Source organism: Polypterus senegalus, chromosome 6 (genome assembly GCF_016835505.1).
Source record: "Polypterus senegalus isolate Bchr_013 chromosome 6, ASM1683550v1, whole genome shotgun sequence".
NCBI lineage: Eukaryota > Metazoa > Chordata > Cladistia > Polypteriformes > Polypteridae > Polypterus > Polypterus senegalus.
The window spans coordinates 99,292,577-99,309,618 of NC_053159.1; the positions used below are offsets into that span (position 1 = coordinate 99,292,577).

Sequence of the window (17,042 nt, forward strand, 5' to 3'; positions counted from 1 at the left end):
TGATTTACTTGTTAAATCACTCATAAGGACACTGCTGTACTCACACGTGCACAAAACCTCTGCATGCTCCTTCACTCACCTTCATGGCCATGTTCACTTCCTCCTGCTTCACTTTTACACTCATTTAGAACAGGCCAGTCAGCCCAGTATATCGTTAGTCTATGAGAGAATATCAAATATCAGAGATATATATCAATATCATAATGTCAGGTGAATTTTAAAAAGACTAAGTTAATAGAGTTTGAAACATTTTTGACATATCTGAGGTGGCACTGTAACACTCTGTCTAATGACATACTGTCCATAGGATTTGTTTTTGTGTAGTGCTACTTTCCTCTTTGGTTACCTGGATTTTATCTGTGTGCTCTGGCCTCCTCTCACAACCCAAATATTGTTCTTTTAGTTGAAAAGTGTAAATTACTCTCTATGACAGTGAATGTGTCCTGAGATTGACTGGAATCTGAGAGCTTTGTGAGAATGCATATAGGTCAGGTCAGGTTGGGGAGCATGCACTGGTACAGCACATTGCTGCACCCACCACATGACAAAACAGCTTGGGATCCTGGTTGGCAACACCCCAGGTAGACATGTCATGTGGTCCACTTTCAACTCCCAGAAATGACCCTCTATTTGCCACAGCCAGGTATTATGTGGGTGTCCCCTTGGCCTGGTCCAGCCACTCGAGGACCCTGTGAGTTGGATCACCTTAGGGGGAATTGCACCACATGGCCATATTTCTATAACTGATGCTCCCTCGCAATGCAGGTAATGTGCCTCATTTGGGATTCCATGAGCAACCGCTTATTCAACACAAAGTCAAACCAGTGGTACCCAAGGATTTTCCAGAGAGACACAGTACCAAAGGAGTCCAGTCTTCGTCTCAGGTCACTGGATAGCGTCCATGTCTCTCAACCATATAGCAAAACATGAAGCACCAGGACTCTAAAGACTCTAACCTTTGCCCTTTTGCAAAGATATCAGGAGTGCCATAAATCATTTTCCAGTGACCTCATGACCCCTCTCCCCCATGCTCTCCCAATCTGTCTATTGACTTCATAGGAAGAGTCACCAAAGACATGAATGTCACTGCCAAGGTAAATGAACCTCTCAACAAGGCTGACACTCTCTCCACAGACAGACACACTGCTGATGGCTGTGCAATACCATACTGGCCTTGCAACAGTAGCTAGAATTAACCTGGCATTGAACAGATTGTTGTGCTTGTGTGGTGACCAGCATCACACATGTTACTATACTCACTATAACAGCATCAATAATAATAAATTACACTTATACAGGGCGTCCACGGGTTGGAACGTTTCGACATACAACGTTTCGAGTTTACAACACTCACTCCCATAAAAAACTTAAAAAAAATTGAGACATGAGAAGGAATAAAGGTAAGCATTTTTTACACTGTTTACAGTACAGTATATTTATGTGCTTTTCTTTTTTCTCAGGCTTATACAGTGATGTGAAAAACTATTTGCCCCCTTCCTGATTTCTTATTCTTTTGCATGTTTGTCACACAAAATGTTTCTGATCATCAAACACATTTAACCATTAGTCAAATATAACACAAGTAAACACAAAATGCAGTTTTTAAATGATGGTTTTTATTATTTAGGGAGAAAAAAAATCCAAACCTACATGAAAAAGTAATTGCCCCCTGAACCTAATAATTGGTTGGGCCTCCCTTAGCAGTAATAACTGCAATCAAGCGTTTGCGATAACTTGCAATGAGTCTTTTACAGCACTCTGGAAGAATTTTGGCCCACTCATCTTTGCAGAATTGTTGTAATTCAGCTTTATTTGAGGGTTTTCTAGCATGAACCGCCTTTTTAAGGTCATGCCATAGCATCTCAATTGGATTCAGGTCAGGACTTTGACTAGGCCACTCCAAAGTCTTCATTTTGTTTTTCTTCAGCCATTCAGAGGTGGATTTGCTGGTGTGTTTTGGGTCATTGTCCTGTTGCAGCACCCAAGATCGCTTCAGCTTGAGTTGACGAACAGATGGCCGGACATTCTCCTTCAGGATTTTTTGATAGACAGTAGAATTCATGGTTCCATCTATCACAGCAAGCCTTCCAGGTCCTGAAGCAGCAAAACAACCCCGGACCATCACACTACCACCACCATATTTTACTGTTGGTATGATGTTCTTTTTCTGAAATGCTGTGTTCCTTTTACGCCAGATGTAACAGGACATTTGCCTTCCAAAAGTTCAACTTTTGTCTCATCAGTCCACAAGGTATTTTCCCAAAAGTCTTGGCAATCATTGAAGATGTTTCTTAGCAAAATTGAGATGAGCCCTAATGTTCTTTTTGCTTAACAGTGGTTTGCGTCTTGGAAATCTGCCATGCAGGCCGTTTTTGCCCAGCCTCTTTCTTATGGTGGAGTCGTGAACACTGACCTTAATTGAGGCAAGTGAGGCCTGCAGTTCTTTAGACGTTGTCCTGGGGTCTTTTGTCACCTCTCAGATGAGTCGTCTCTGCGCTCTTGGGGTAATTTTGGTCGTCCGGCCACTCCTGGGAAGGTTCACCACTGTTCCATGTTTTTGCCATTTGTGGATAATGGCTCTCACTGTGGTTCGCTGGAGTCCCAAAGCTTTAGAAATGGCTTTATAACCTTTACCAGACTGATAGATCTCAATTACTTCTGTTGTCATTTGTTCCTGAATTTCTTTGGATCTTGGCATGATGTCTAGCTTTTGAGGTGCTTTTGGTCTACTTCTCTGTGTCAGGCAGCTCCTATTTAAGTGATTTCTTGATTGAAACAGGTGTGGCAGTAATCAGGCCTGGGGGTGGCTACGGAAATTGAACTCAGGTGTGATACACCACAGTTAGGTTATTTTTAACAAGGGGGCAATTACTTTTTCACACAGGGCCATGTAGGTTTGGATTTTTTCTCCCTAAATAATAAAACCATCATTTAAAAACTGCACTTTGTGTTTACTTGTGTTATATTTGACTAATGGTTAAATGTGTTTGATGATCAGAAACATTTTGTGTGACAAACATGCAAAAGAATAAGAAATCAGGAAGGGGGCAAATAGTTTTTGACACCACTGTATTTTGTGTTTTTATGTTCTAGATTATGATTTTGCAAATGTGTTAAGATAGGTAAGTGACTTAGGCTAGAGAGTGTTTCGACTTACACCAAAATTCGGGTTACATCACTGTTGCAGGAACGGAACTGTGTCGTAACCCGAGGACCCCCTGGAAAGCGCTTTTCTAACCTACTCAAGGCACTTTACATAGACAGTGGGGAACCACTTTACTACCAATATGTAGCATCTACCTGGATGTTGCAACAGCAGGCATTTTTGCACTATTACACTCACCAAACATTAGCTGTCAAGGGGTGAAAGAGATAGCCATTAAGAGACAGAGGCTGATTAAGAGGCCAGAGTGGCCAGGCTATTTAGTGAATTTATCTGGGACATCTGGAAACACCCTACACTTTTTGAAAGATACTATGGGATCTTTTATGACCACAGAGATTCAGGACTTCAGTTTTACATCTCCTTTGTAGGATGGCACCAATTTTTACAGCACTGTGTCCTCGTCACTACACTGGGGTATTGGTATCTACACAAGACCACAGGGCCCAGCAGCATGGTGGTGCAGTGGTAGTGCCACTGCCTCGCAGTAAGGAGACCTGGGTTCACTTCCCAGGTCCTCCCTGCGTGGAGTTTGCATGTTCTTCCCGTGGTCTTTGTGGGTTTCCTCCAGGTGCTCTGGTTTCCTCCCACAGTCCAAAGACATGCAGGTTTAGTACATTGGTGATCCTAAATTGTCCCTAGTGTGTGTTTGGTGTGTGTGCCCTGCGGTGGGCTGGCGTCCTGCCCGGGATTTGTTCCTGCCTTGCTCCCTGTGTTGACTGGGATTGGCTCCAGCAGACCCTCGTGACCCTGTGTTAGGATATAGCGGGTTGGAAAATGACTGACTGACTGACAGGACCACAGGATAAGTGTCCCCTGCTGGCCTCATCAACACCTCTTCCAGCAGCAACTCAAGCATTGCTTACATGGTCTCCCATCCAAGTATTGGCCAAGATCAAATATACTTAGCTTCAGGTGGGTTACCTGTTCTAAAGTGCAGGTGGTGTGGCTACTGGCCACATGAATACTACATGTTTCACAAGAATAGAACTTTCAAAAGTGTATAACCCAGTGTGTTTGCACAGAATTCTATTAGTATGGTCATTCATACTTACCACACAGCTTATGTAGTGCGCTTGTATTTGCTGGAACACAACTTTGCCTCTTTCACGATACCAAATTTACTCAGAGCCTGCTAGAGACTTACATTTTAATTCTAAATCAGTATCACATCACCCAGTTGTTCTGGATGTCACTGTAATCCTGTGCAGGTTGTTAACTTATTAGGTTGTATCCATAATCTCAGTGTTACGTTCCAGCTGTTTTTTCTCTGAGGGCCGCTTGATAAAAAAAATATTAGTGGACCAACCCACATAAGATAGATAGATAGATAGATACTTTATTAATCCCAAGGGGAAATTCACATAAATACATATAACAATATGTAATGATAATGTGTCACATGAAATTGTACTTCAGATTTTTTTCCCAAAGCTCACCTACCTTCATAATTTAATTTACAGATATTTTTGTCATTGGCCTGGGAAATGCACCAAGAGATCAGCTGGAAGGTGTAGTTCCCTCTAAAGCAACAGAGGAAACTGGACGCCAGTATAGTTTCTTTTTGCCTAGTTATGACTCTTTGGAAGAGGTTTTCAATGATCCCAAATGGGAAGGTAAGTGAGGGAGATTAATCTAAAAATACATAACAGTCAAGACAGATGCTACTTCTGCCATAGAAAATAACCTCTTCTGCCTCGCCCATCACATCCACTGTGCCAGGTGCAGGTCTCTTACATTAACATACTTGCCTCATCAACCTAACCTCTTTCTTCAAACATTACCACTATCCTGTGGAAGACTGCATCCTGCATTTAGTTGTACATCCCCCACGTATTCTTATTTCGTCTTACTCCTTAACTCTATAATGCATTACTACAGTATTCACACCAATTTTCTTTGTCGTACCTTCCCATTAAACTTTATTATACCCGTGTGCAGCTGTCTAGAGGATGGGTAGTTTAACAATTATCATTCTCTTACTTCCAGTTGCACTTAGAATTTACCGTGTTTCTGGCAGCCTATTACAATGACATTATTCTACTCTCCAACCAACAACAGCACTCATCTCATTACCCTACAGGTACATTACCTCTCCCAACCCAGCAGCTCTAGGGTGATAATTACAGGGCAAGGCATCTTGTTTACAGAAATTTCTAGAATTCAGTGCTCCAATCAATGTTTTTCCTAGTTGAACACCAGGTGTCATCCTTTAAGGACATCTCCTGGATTTCTGGATGCCTGTTGTCTGCTAACATCACAGTGTTCCATTCGATCTTCCCCAGAATCTCTACACTGCATTTCACTTCTAACAGTAATAGCACTATTCAACCCTTACTAGTGAAATGTCACAAAAATAAACCACTTCATTAATAAAATCCTCAACTTTCCTTTAATGCAAATCACCATTTTTATTATCTTTCATTAGATTGCAGTTTTTTTGGGTTTTTTTTTTTTGGCATCATCAACTTTATAGTTCTTCTTTGCGTTGCAGGCACCTCGTTTGAAGAATGTGGAATCCGAAGTAAAGCATGGCACCGTAGTGTGGGGCGGATTTTTGGTGGCATCAAATCGCAGGATGCTGATTGGCCCTGGCAAGTCTACATTTATATGGTGGTGAGTTTTTAAAGACTGTTTCCCACTGAGTTGTCTTTGAAATGTGTCTGTCACACAGGAGATCCCACAAACCTAAGATGTAATCGTTTTAGAGGGGTAACATGATACAAATAAGAAAGGCATGTTGGAACATTAAAAGAAATCTAGAAAACAAGAGAAATTAAAGTTTGATCATAAGAGTTTCTTTACCTGCAGTGGGCTGGTGCCCTGCCTGGGGTTTGTTTCCTGCCTTGCACCCTGTGTTGGCTGGGATTGGCTCCAGCAGACCCCCGTGACCTTGTAGTTAGGATATAACGGGTTGGATAATGGATGGATGGATGGATTTTCTTTGCTAATTAAATTCAGTGGTAGTCAGTTATGTGAGCATCCTTACTTTATTTTAAACCTCTCTGTTCCTGCTATATATACAGTAATACATAATAAAATATCTAAAACAAAAATGTTAAATAAATCTTGTATATCCTGAGTCTCATGATAATTGTAAGTAACAAATAGTTTTGAGAGTAATTCATATCTTTTTTTATCAAAATGTATTCATATTGCTTAGAAAAACCATCATCTTAAATGAGATAAGGACAAATGCAGATGAATCAGAGTTCTGTGCAGAATATTTATTCATTCTTCTTCATTCTCTCCTATACTGTAAGTCATCTCTAGAATATTTATAATGCCTAATACAATCTAAATGCTATGTAAGCAGTTCTTATACTCTGTTGATTAGGGATATATGATTTCTTCAGGCGGCATGCCACTTTTCAAAAGATCTAAGATTTTTATTTTTTTGTTGATAGATAGCAGTTTACGCTCCTGTCAGCTTTTGAGGGATTGCTTTGACCACTTAGTTGCTTTCTAGGAGCCATTTTTTCACAGAAACAAACACACAATTTTGAAGCCAAGTTTCTCATGGTACCAACATTGCCAAAGGAAAAACTTTTGCTTTAAGAAGTGTTGGGCAGCGCTTGCTACTGCGCATGCATATGTCCCTGTCAATAATATCAGCGTTGTCAGTTGAAATTTTAGTATTCAATTTACATTGTCCTGATTACCTTCTGGCAGTCTGTGTGTGTCTAAGTTCCATTTCTAGCTTGCACAACTTTTAGCACAAGCTTGTGTTGGGTATAGATGAATACCTCACCTAAGTTTAAAGCAGGTGCCATGGCTGGGTGTCTGCAGGCTGATGAATGGACTCACTTTATTCGATTGATGGCAATTGATCCCTGATGGCAACACGAATTAGACCACCTACAACTCTCTGACTTAAAGTTTAAAGCCAAACAATATATTGAATCTCTTTACGCTGTTTCGCTGTCAGAGTAATAATTTCCATTTGTCTGAACTAATGCGATCTTTACTATAATTTTTTTGAGACTTTCGCATTTTTGTATTTCCATTATCTCTAACCTGCTCTGCATGTGTATCGCACCATCGTTTTTGAATTCTTTACGAAGTTCTAATTTGCCATCTACTCAGTTCTTTTATCTCAGGCCCTGGGCATGGTTAAATCTCTTGGCACAAAGTGTCATCTCACGGAATGTCAAAGTGTCTCTCTGAGAAAGTCACGTCTCATCTCTCTTCCGAAGATTTTTTATTATAATAGAGAGATATTTTTAGTCTTCTTTAGTTGAATGTTCCAGAATGCGTATACAGGTATATCTTTAGTGTTTTGTTTAAGAGCAGCAGTACTGCAGAAACTGTAAAGATAGAAACAGTTTCCTAATTTGAAAATTGGTAGCATTCAGAAGCCAATATAAAATAAGTGGGCAAGAAGGAGCTTTCCTTTTTATGAAATGCCTGAAAACACATTTGATCAGTTTACAGAGTAGAGCAAGGGTGTTTCGTGTGAGCTAAGTTAGCCAACTGAACTTACAAGAGTTGTAAGTTTACGCCTGTGTGCCATTGTATTCAATTTCCATGGCGGGAGGCTACAGCAGGGTGTGCCTACAGATCATTTCATTTGCATGGATTCAGCAGTGCTTGGTGCGTGGCAGGTTCAAATTCATCTGTTTGGAACTTTGTGGATTTTTTTTTTTTCCTATTTCCGATCTGAAGTTAGTTGCAGACCCCACGCATACGGAGGGGAGCACACAAGGTATGGCATAGAGGAGTTGCCAGCAAGGGCAATTCAAAGTGAACAAGTCCCAATGCACAATTCAAAGTTGAAATTAAAAAGCAGAGGAAAATGGACATGAATCTAGACCAAAATCACAAAAGCACAATAGAACACAAGAAAACTCACCAACTCCATGGCACATTTCCAATGAACCGTGAAAGAGGCAGGTGGCCCGGCCTCTTTGGGGACCACATATAAAACACATGGAAAATTGCACAGGCATAGAAAAAAAGCAGACAATAAAAAAACAATAAATAAAAGTAACAACATATCTCAATGACTCAAAATTGAGCAAAAAAGACACAAAGCACGCCTTATTGATATAACGATGATGTCAGAGGCTAACTTTAAAACTGATTGACTGAAGGTGAATGATGGAGTGACTTGGGGCCTAAAAAATAGCTACAGTCTTCAAATGGCTGTGTTCTGACTCAGCAAGAAAACAGATAACTAGTTTCTTGAATTAAACTGAGAGATGCGTACAAAAGGGAAAACAAAAGAAAATAAAAAAGCGAATTGACTAAAACTCAGACATGAGGCAAAAATCACAGTCAATAATCAGGCAAGAACTAAAATAATCACAAAGAAAATTCAAAAAGGCTTTGGAGGTTTTATCAGCAGATCATGGCTCAGTGCAAAGGCTGACCTTTTATCCTGTTTGTTGATTAATTTGAGGTCATGACCCTGAAGACCATGCCCCTAGAAATGTGGGGTGTGACTCTAATAATGGTACACAAAAATGGCTTCCATAACAGGAAAAGGCTATAAAGCCTCAAATTTCAGTCCTAATCATGTCAGGCTACAGTTCACTGAGAGTCTATGTTTTACAGTCGGGCATCTCTGGTGAAGCTGCTTCTCTCGCAGGCAACTGTATCTCGCTTTCTCAGATGGGTGTAAAATAAAGTTTAGGATGGCATCTTAAAATAAAAATTGGGCAATGTCGGGAAACACAGCTAATATATTAATAACAATGACAATGTCCACTCCAATCTGTTATTATTAGGAGTGAGCTAAAGGCTGTATTCATAATTGAATCTAAAAAATGATGTTTCACTCTCTTCTCAGGACAAGGTAGCAGTTGAGTGTTCTGGATCTATCATTTCCAACAGATGGGTACTTAGTGCAGCCCACTGTTACAAATCCAGTGACATAGCCAGCAACCTTGACAATTTATTTGTGGTGTACGGTAAGAAATGTTTCAGAATACACTGATCAGATCTTCAAAGCAGAAACAGAAATTTGAAAATGGGTACGCTCAATTTCTTCTTCTTCTGAACGATTTTCTCAGGCCTCACCCAAAGGAGCAAATATTCCAAAGACCAGGTCAGTGTGGAACAGCTGATCATTCATCCAAGCTACAACCAGCACTTTGATTATGACATAGCCCTGCTGAAGCTCAAGCAAGATCTCACGTATAGTGAGATGGTCAGGTAGTACCTGTCTCCATTATATTCTCATAATGCTTTGCATGTGCATCAGATATATAGTGTTCTAGAAACTGGAAAAATGTCTATACACGCTTTACTAATTTAGATCAGTCTTGCTGTGTTCTGCTACTTCTAATGAGTTCCCAACATGATCTCATCACACTTACTATGTTATATTGGACTGTTCATCAATGGACTGCTTTCTAAAGTTTATTTCTCAGATTTGTGTTTGCATTGGATTACATTTACTGCCTCAACACACTCTTGCTCCACAAGTCTGTCATAATACGTCATCATCAACATAATTTTCATTTCACTTTTCTTAGAGGGGTTTTTGGTAGCAACATGCAGAGCTGATCAGGTCTACTTATACCCAGTAACTTTCACCACCGTTGTACACCACCTAACTACATTCTCAAGCTACTTCAGCTGGCTACTTTTGAGTGGTTCCACTCCAAGTCTCATACCTTGTCACAAGGGGAGTCAATCCAGCAAACCCTCATCTCAACTACTTGTATTTGCAAACTCATTCTTTCAGGAGCTGCTCAGACTTCATGATATTGGAAATGTAAACTAACTATTAAGTTGACAGTTTCATCTGTCGATTTAACTTCTACTTCACCACTATGGTCTAGTACAACTGTGCCAGTGCACCAATTCATTCGACAATCTCACAAGCAAATCTATCTTCACTATTGAATTAGACCTCGAGGTACTTTCACTCTTCCACTTAGGGCAGTCGCTTATCCCTTACTTGCAAAGAAGTCAAGATTGGACCATTACCTCTGATATGGAGATGATAATTCTTACCTAAACCACATTATTTAGAAGTTAACATTGCCGTGTACAGAAAGGATCACAGTCTGGTGAAATGAAAAGGACAACAACGTTTACAGCAGGTTTGCAGACTGAATACTCCCCAATCCTTGGTTGTGCCTCCCATGCAAATCATGGACGGGGTGGAGGTAAGGCGCATCCTTAGATGTTTCTCAACACAGTGAATGATCTTGAATTAATATCATGTATGAAAGCACAATTCTAAAGGACGGTAGTGAGACCAGCTATGTTATATGGGTTGGAGACACTGGCACTGACCAGAAAGCAGGAGATAGAGCTGTAGGTAGCAGAGTTAAAGATGCTAAGATTTGCACTGGGTGTGACAAGGATGGATAGGATTAGAAATGAGTACATTAGAGGGTCAGCTCAAGTTGGACGGTTGGGAGACAAAGTCAGAGAGGCGAGATTGCGTTGGTTTGGACATGTGCAGAGGAGAGATGCTGGGTATATTGGGAGAAGGATGCTAAGGATAGAGCTGCCAGGGAAAAGGAAAAGAGGGCTAAGAGAAGGTTTATGGATGTGTTGAGATAATAGGACATGCAGGTGATGGGTGTCACAGATGAAGATGTAAGGACAGGAAGATATGGAAAAAGATGATCCGCTGTGGCAATCTCTAATGGGAGCAGCCGAAAGAGGAAGAAGATGAAAACACAATTCTTACGCCACAATTACACAAAACTGATTTTCTCACAGAAACCTGGAACCCCATACTCTTGTAGCACCATTGACATCTGTCAAGTTTACGAAAATAATACCCTGGTATTGTTTTATTTGTTACCTTACATTTATACCATTATTTAGGTGACATTAGTTCAGAGCCATATTTGTTCTTTTGTGGTGTAGTTGTTAAAACTTTGGACTTCAAACCCTGAGGTTGTGGGCTCAAATTGCACTACTAACACTGTGTGATCATAAGCAAGTCCCTTGACTTGCCTGTTCTCCAATTGGAAAACCAAAAGAAATATAATCAATTATAACACAAATGTTGTAAGTTGCCTTGGATAAAGGCATCATCCAAATAAGTAAATGTTTTATATGCCATTGTGTGTATTTAAATTTTGTGGGTGCCATCTTTTTGTGCTCCTGGTCACTATGATGGTACATAGTTGCTAGGCATATCATGTACGTGCCACATGACCTGTGACACGAGAGTAACCAAGTTATATACGACACATTGGGACTTTGTTACAAGAGTAAAGGAACACTGGGAAAACTTCTTTCTTTCTAAACATGTTTCTGGAATAAGATCTTTTGGTTTGATAAGTGAAACCGAATGTTTTCATTGCAGAGCTTATTTCATGTTGCTTGCATTGTCAATAAAATAAACAAATTAATAAATAATTAAATAAATACAGAAACGAATTAGCAACCCCAATATTTTGCAACACATTTATTTATATTCAAATTATGTTATTATTTATTTATTGTCACATTTCATAATACTTTTATTTGTGTATTTATTTATTTAGTTTTGTCCAAAATATTTCTCATATAGGTTGCCATGATAAACATTGTCACCATTAAAAGGTTGGAATCATTCAAGTTTACCATTAATCGAGTCAGAACTGTAATGAAAAAGTAGCATCTGTTACATGACAATGGACAACAGCATACATTCTTCTGCTGCCACCTTAGAAAGGTTAATCTCTTTCAAACAATTTAATCTGGTCCAGTTTTAATAGGCTTTTATTAAATCCGTCCTGACTCCCTTTATAAAGCTCAGGTTTAGTAGTGCATCTGCTCACTCAAAAATATAAACTGCAGCATTTTGTTTAGACAGCAAGCCAGATTTTAGGCCTGAAACTGCACTCTTGCATTTTTCTGGGATCAGGAAATGAGCAAGTACTATAATCAAAGACTACAATCAGCTGAGTAACCGTTTCTTTCAGTTATTACCATCAGGAAAGCATTACAGATCACTTGAAACAAGTCTCTTTCCTACAAATGCTGCTTTCTCTGACCAGCCATGCCATTTGATTTAACTCTGTGTTCCCCAGATTATAAATCATCTCAGAGTTAAATTGTGTCTATTTCTAAAGAGCTACATAGATTTGGGGCATCAGTTCAACTCCCTATATTGAAGTATTGTTTTATGTATTTATTGTATAAGATGCACTGATGATCATTTCCTGCTGTTGCTTATAATGCTGTGATTATATCATATCTTCTTAGATAATACGCTATCGTGGCTGTCTGTTTGCCCGTCCAGGATTTTAAATCAACTGTAGCTTGCAAATCTATTGTCCTGAAACTTGGTACACATATACTACGTGAAGTCTACTATCCACTTTTAGGGTGATGATTGACCTCAAAGGTTATTCCAGGTGCCATTCTTATCCCTACTAACTTCGCCATCATTTCCCTTACCTCTTCATATCTTAAATCATTCTTGACGCAGATTGAAGAGTTAAGTGCCATCTTAAGTAAAAAATTAAGGAAAACGTACTAAGTAATTGCAACGCAAACACTGACTTAATCAGTTTTAATGCGAATAGATGCCGATGAAAAAAGAGAAAAAGCGGGCCGCAAGAGTGGATTATACAAGAGCTGCTCAGGAAGCAGCAAGCGCATCAACCTCTGAGCAAACGAATGGTAAACTTACAGAGAAAGAGGATGAAAAGTATGAATGCTCAATTCAAGTGTATTCACTGCACATTATCGTATTGTATATTGTACTGTCAGTTGTGTGTTATGACTATCAATGACTGTAATGCCAGGTCAGATTCCTAGTAACTCTCTTGCCTGAGAAAGTTTCATTCACTCATTCATTCATTGTATAATTAGATATAATTATTGTATAAGATATGGACAGTTGGAAATGATGTACATTCTGATAAAGTACTGTTACAAGTGAGTTTAAATCATTTTATTATAGTAGTGTTTTGAATCTAGTACAACAAAATGAGCAGTAAAAGGAATAGGAAAGCCAATGTCACATTATGCTACTTCCAGTCATGGGGAATGTCAGATGTACTGACTGCTGTTGCTGACCACGTCAGTTTAAATGACTGAAAATCACTGCCTGTGTCACATTTAGTGATCTAATGCCGACTGTCCAGCCCAGTGCTGAACGAATTTTTATTGCTCGTTGTCCAGTCTGTGATTCAAATTGCCTCTCTATCAGTATCTCTGCTCTCATGAGTTGAGAATTTGTTGTTTTTGGGGCTGACTGGATTCCACAATTGTAGTAACTCCTTGCTCCTTGATGCCACTATTTTCCGGATGCTGATGTGACCAAGTGTCTAAAGAGCATTCTTTTATGCTTAACTAAAATAATTCAGCATCAACTCCAGCAAGATTCTGAGAGCGATTCTGCATGAAAGTTGTAGTATATACTTGTAACCTTCCCTGATTACTATTTTTCTGAATACCTTCAATAACATCAAAGTCTTTCTTAGGTTATTTCAGACAGGATGATAAATCTGAGCCAATAAAAAATTATAAGCCAGCCATTTATCTTTACGATTCTGAATAAGGGATTGGAGAGTGGTCCAGACTGTAGATCAGCATACATTTTAACTCCGGCACTTTAGCTATTTGGAAAAAGATCCAAATTACATATGTACTAAACAAGAATACAGATAGAGAATGGCTCATTCCTAAAACAATACAACTTGAAGCCAAGTTCACATGACTGATAATGTTTTTCAGGAGAATTTGCCTTCCCTGCACTCAAGACGTTGTAAGTTTGGTTCCATCTCCATTGGGTTCATGGGACAGCTCCTGCAGTTACCAAGGTATTCTAAAATTTTCATTTTATGGACAGTAACAGGTACTGTATTGCTGTAATGGTGAAGTTTTGCCATATTGAATTCCATTAAGTACATATACTTATTTCACTCACTCACGGTGTTGTACAAAAATAAGAAATTTCCATAAATCATTAATAAATCAACAACAGTCAAGGTTCATGAAAAAATAAGGATTTCCCCTCAGTATAGTAAAAGAAGGATGTACAGTATGGCCATATTCCAAAAAGAACACAGTTACATTAAGAGAAAAGGTACATTTAAGATTTTATGCAACGATAAATCATTTAGCAGCATCCGCACTTAATGGCAACTTTCTAATTTATAGTATAACCTAAAGTATTTTGAAGACATTCTTAAATATGTTGCACATATTCAAATGATTAACTTGCAATCAGAGCTACCCCTTGTTAAATACAGCCCTCCAGCGTCCCAAAGGTACAGCTGTCTTGTTTCATTTATATTGTGAAGATATTCCTGTGGCACAGTGGTTAAGGCTTTGGAATGCAAACCCTGAGGTTGTGGGTTCAAATTCTGCAACCGGCTGATGCCAATTGGAAAAACAAAAGAAATGTAGCCAAGTGTATCTTAAATAAGGGCATCAGCCCAATATGTAAATGTAAAATAGTACTTAAAGAATCTGTTGTGAATGTATTTATTAATTGACTTGTCTATTGCAGAAAACAGACTCACATATGCTGGGGGTGACAGCAAAGAGAGAACTCTGAACGGCTACATAGCTGGCTGGGGCGATATCAAGAAGAATGTGCAGCGGGTATATCTAAGTCATGCTGAAGTCTCCATTTATGTGAGTAATGTTAGTTTTTACTGTTGGGTTAAGATCAGGAGCTAGCAGTCCAGGCACTCGAGTCACAGTATATAGAAAGTTTTTTTTAGTGAAGCATTGAACTTAATTAAAGTTAACTCGGTTTAAGCTTGTTGCCAGATGCAGCAAGAGTTCAGTCAGGGTTTTTATGTGGCACCCTTGAAAGAGATTCCATCTCGATGTGACTAGTGCTAGCACTAGAACAAAACCCGCATGTTCAGTTAGTTTAGGTACAGAAAGAAGAAGCAATGTGGAGAGGCTGAAAACACAAGACAGTGGCAGCGTGGATATAAAACTGCCTTATTATTATTATTATTATTATTATTATTACCCCACTTATTTTAACTTCACTTGTTTTTTTGTCTGGTACAAATCTTGTAATCTATATTTAACCCACTTCATATTGTCAAAATGACTTGAAATTTTGCACACGTATTCACTTCTGATGACAATACATGAATCAATAATCAGTTTCACTAATTGATCAATTAATCTATGTTAAGAAATTAAATTTTCATATGAAGAATAGTTAAAGATTTCACCAATAGATGGCGCTAGTAACGGATACAAATATTTTAGGAAGTGTTAAAATATTGATTACAAAATTATACTAAAACAAACCAAAGCCTAAGAAGTTGAAAATAATAGTATATAATAAAAAATACTTTATAAAAACCATGCTTATATTAAGTTAAAAAGTGTACTAAAAAATGTATGGTATCTGTGACAGAAGAGGAAAACTGCGCATTTAAATGGTTTGATGTACCAGAAAGCACGTCAGCCATTTTGCTTACTCGATTACATCATCATTATGCTGTCTTTAAGTTCCAGGAGTTCTGTAGTGCTGGATTTCTTCAGTGTGCTCTTTTCTTCTGTAAATATGTAGGATTAAAACTATATTTTAGATAGATGAGCAATAATGGGTAGGGGTTTTACAGTATTTATATACTTGAATTGAAAAAATAGAACATGATAAACAGCAGCTGTTCACATTAACAGTAGGGCTCCATTGTGTACTGATAAGAGGAGAATGGTCCACATGGGGTAAGGCCATCAGTGAAGTCCCTCAGGCGGCTGTCCTTGGACCACTCACTTTTCCTAATTTATATTAACGACAAAGATTCCAGTGTAGTTAGTACGCTTGTGATATTTTGCAGATGAGACTAAAATTGAGGAAGCAGGAAAAAGAATTTAAAATCACGATCAAGCTTCCGAATTGGGCAAACCCCTGGAAAATGCAGTTCAATGCAGAAATGTGCTTCACGTGTACACAAGGAATGCCTGCTTTAAATACTAATAGGGGACAATGTCTTACAGGAAACAACCTCTGAAAAGAATTTGTATTGACGCAACATTCTCCTCATATGAGCAATGTGGAGATGCAATTAGAATATTAGCTTAAAATTGTGAACACAGTTGAATGTAAATCAAGGGATATTATCTGTAGACTATATAATGTAGCAGTGAGACCTCATCTGGAGTATTGTGTGCAGTTATGGTCACCTCGCTACAAGAAAGACATAGCAGCACTCGAAACAGTGCAGAGGGAGCAACCAAGTGCATCCTAGGACTTAAGGACATCTGCTACTGTGACAGACTCAGAGAATTAAACCTGTTTAGTCTTGAGCACAGGAGACAGTGTGGGCACCTAATCCAGGTGTTTAAAATCCTCAAAGACATTGATAAAGTAGATCCTGCAACATTCTTTCAGCTTAAAGTGAATCATGTACTCGAGGACACCACTGGGAATTAAGGGGGAGTGCATTTAAATCTAAAGCCAGGAAGCATTTCCTTATGCTAAGTGTTGTAGGAATCTGGAACAAACTACCAAGATATGTAGTTGAAGAATAAACCTTGACAACGTTTTTGACATACTTGGATTAGACATTGGGACAGCTTAGGTGAACAAATGAGGTTGATGGACTGAATAATCTCCTCTTGTTTGTCAGATTTCTTGTACTTGTGTTCACTTGAAATAACGCCCTGTCCTAAGATTTCACATAGGCCAAGTGGACAGTTTTCTGTTCCTCTTCACTGGTCCCACTTAAAGTTCAGAAGGCCAATTTTGTTTAACTGCCCGTGACAGAGTATTCCATTTGCTTCCTCCATAGCCTCGAGGCCAGTGTCCTGCGATCAATAAACCAAACATGCCTTTCACGGACCGTTCATTCTGTGCAAGAGGAGAAAAGAGCGACTCCTGCAAGGGTAGGTGCAGTCTGAGCCACTTGCTTGAACCTCCATTGTAAAGTATAACACAACAGCTAAATAATAACTCTTAGGAAGCCTCAAGCACGGAAAAAATTACTAAAATGCT

The 17,042-nt window shown here is 39.0% G+C and overlaps 1 protein-coding gene across 4 annotated transcripts in view; it reads left to right on the forward strand.

Annotated features, from left to right (window-relative positions):
- The window catches only part of LOC120531338 (complement factor B-like), a 72,001-nt gene that overhangs the window by 13,221 nt on the left and 41,738 nt on the right, over positions 1-17,042 (forward strand). For all 4 annotated transcript variants that reach the window (XM_039756647.1, XM_039756646.1, XM_039756645.1 and 1 more), the window contains exons 10-16: positions 4,627-4,779; positions 5,658-5,779; positions 8,955-9,075; positions 9,178-9,319; positions 13,805-13,890; positions 14,583-14,710; positions 16,840-16,933. In XM_039756647.1, coding sequence (XP_039612581.1) covers positions 4,627-4,779; positions 5,658-5,779; positions 8,955-9,075; positions 9,178-9,319; positions 13,805-13,890; positions 14,583-14,710; positions 16,840-16,933 — 846 coding nt within the window. The remainder of the gene's footprint in view (positions 1-4,626; positions 4,780-5,657; positions 5,780-8,954; positions 9,076-9,177; positions 9,320-13,804; positions 13,891-14,582; positions 14,711-16,839; positions 16,934-17,042) is intronic.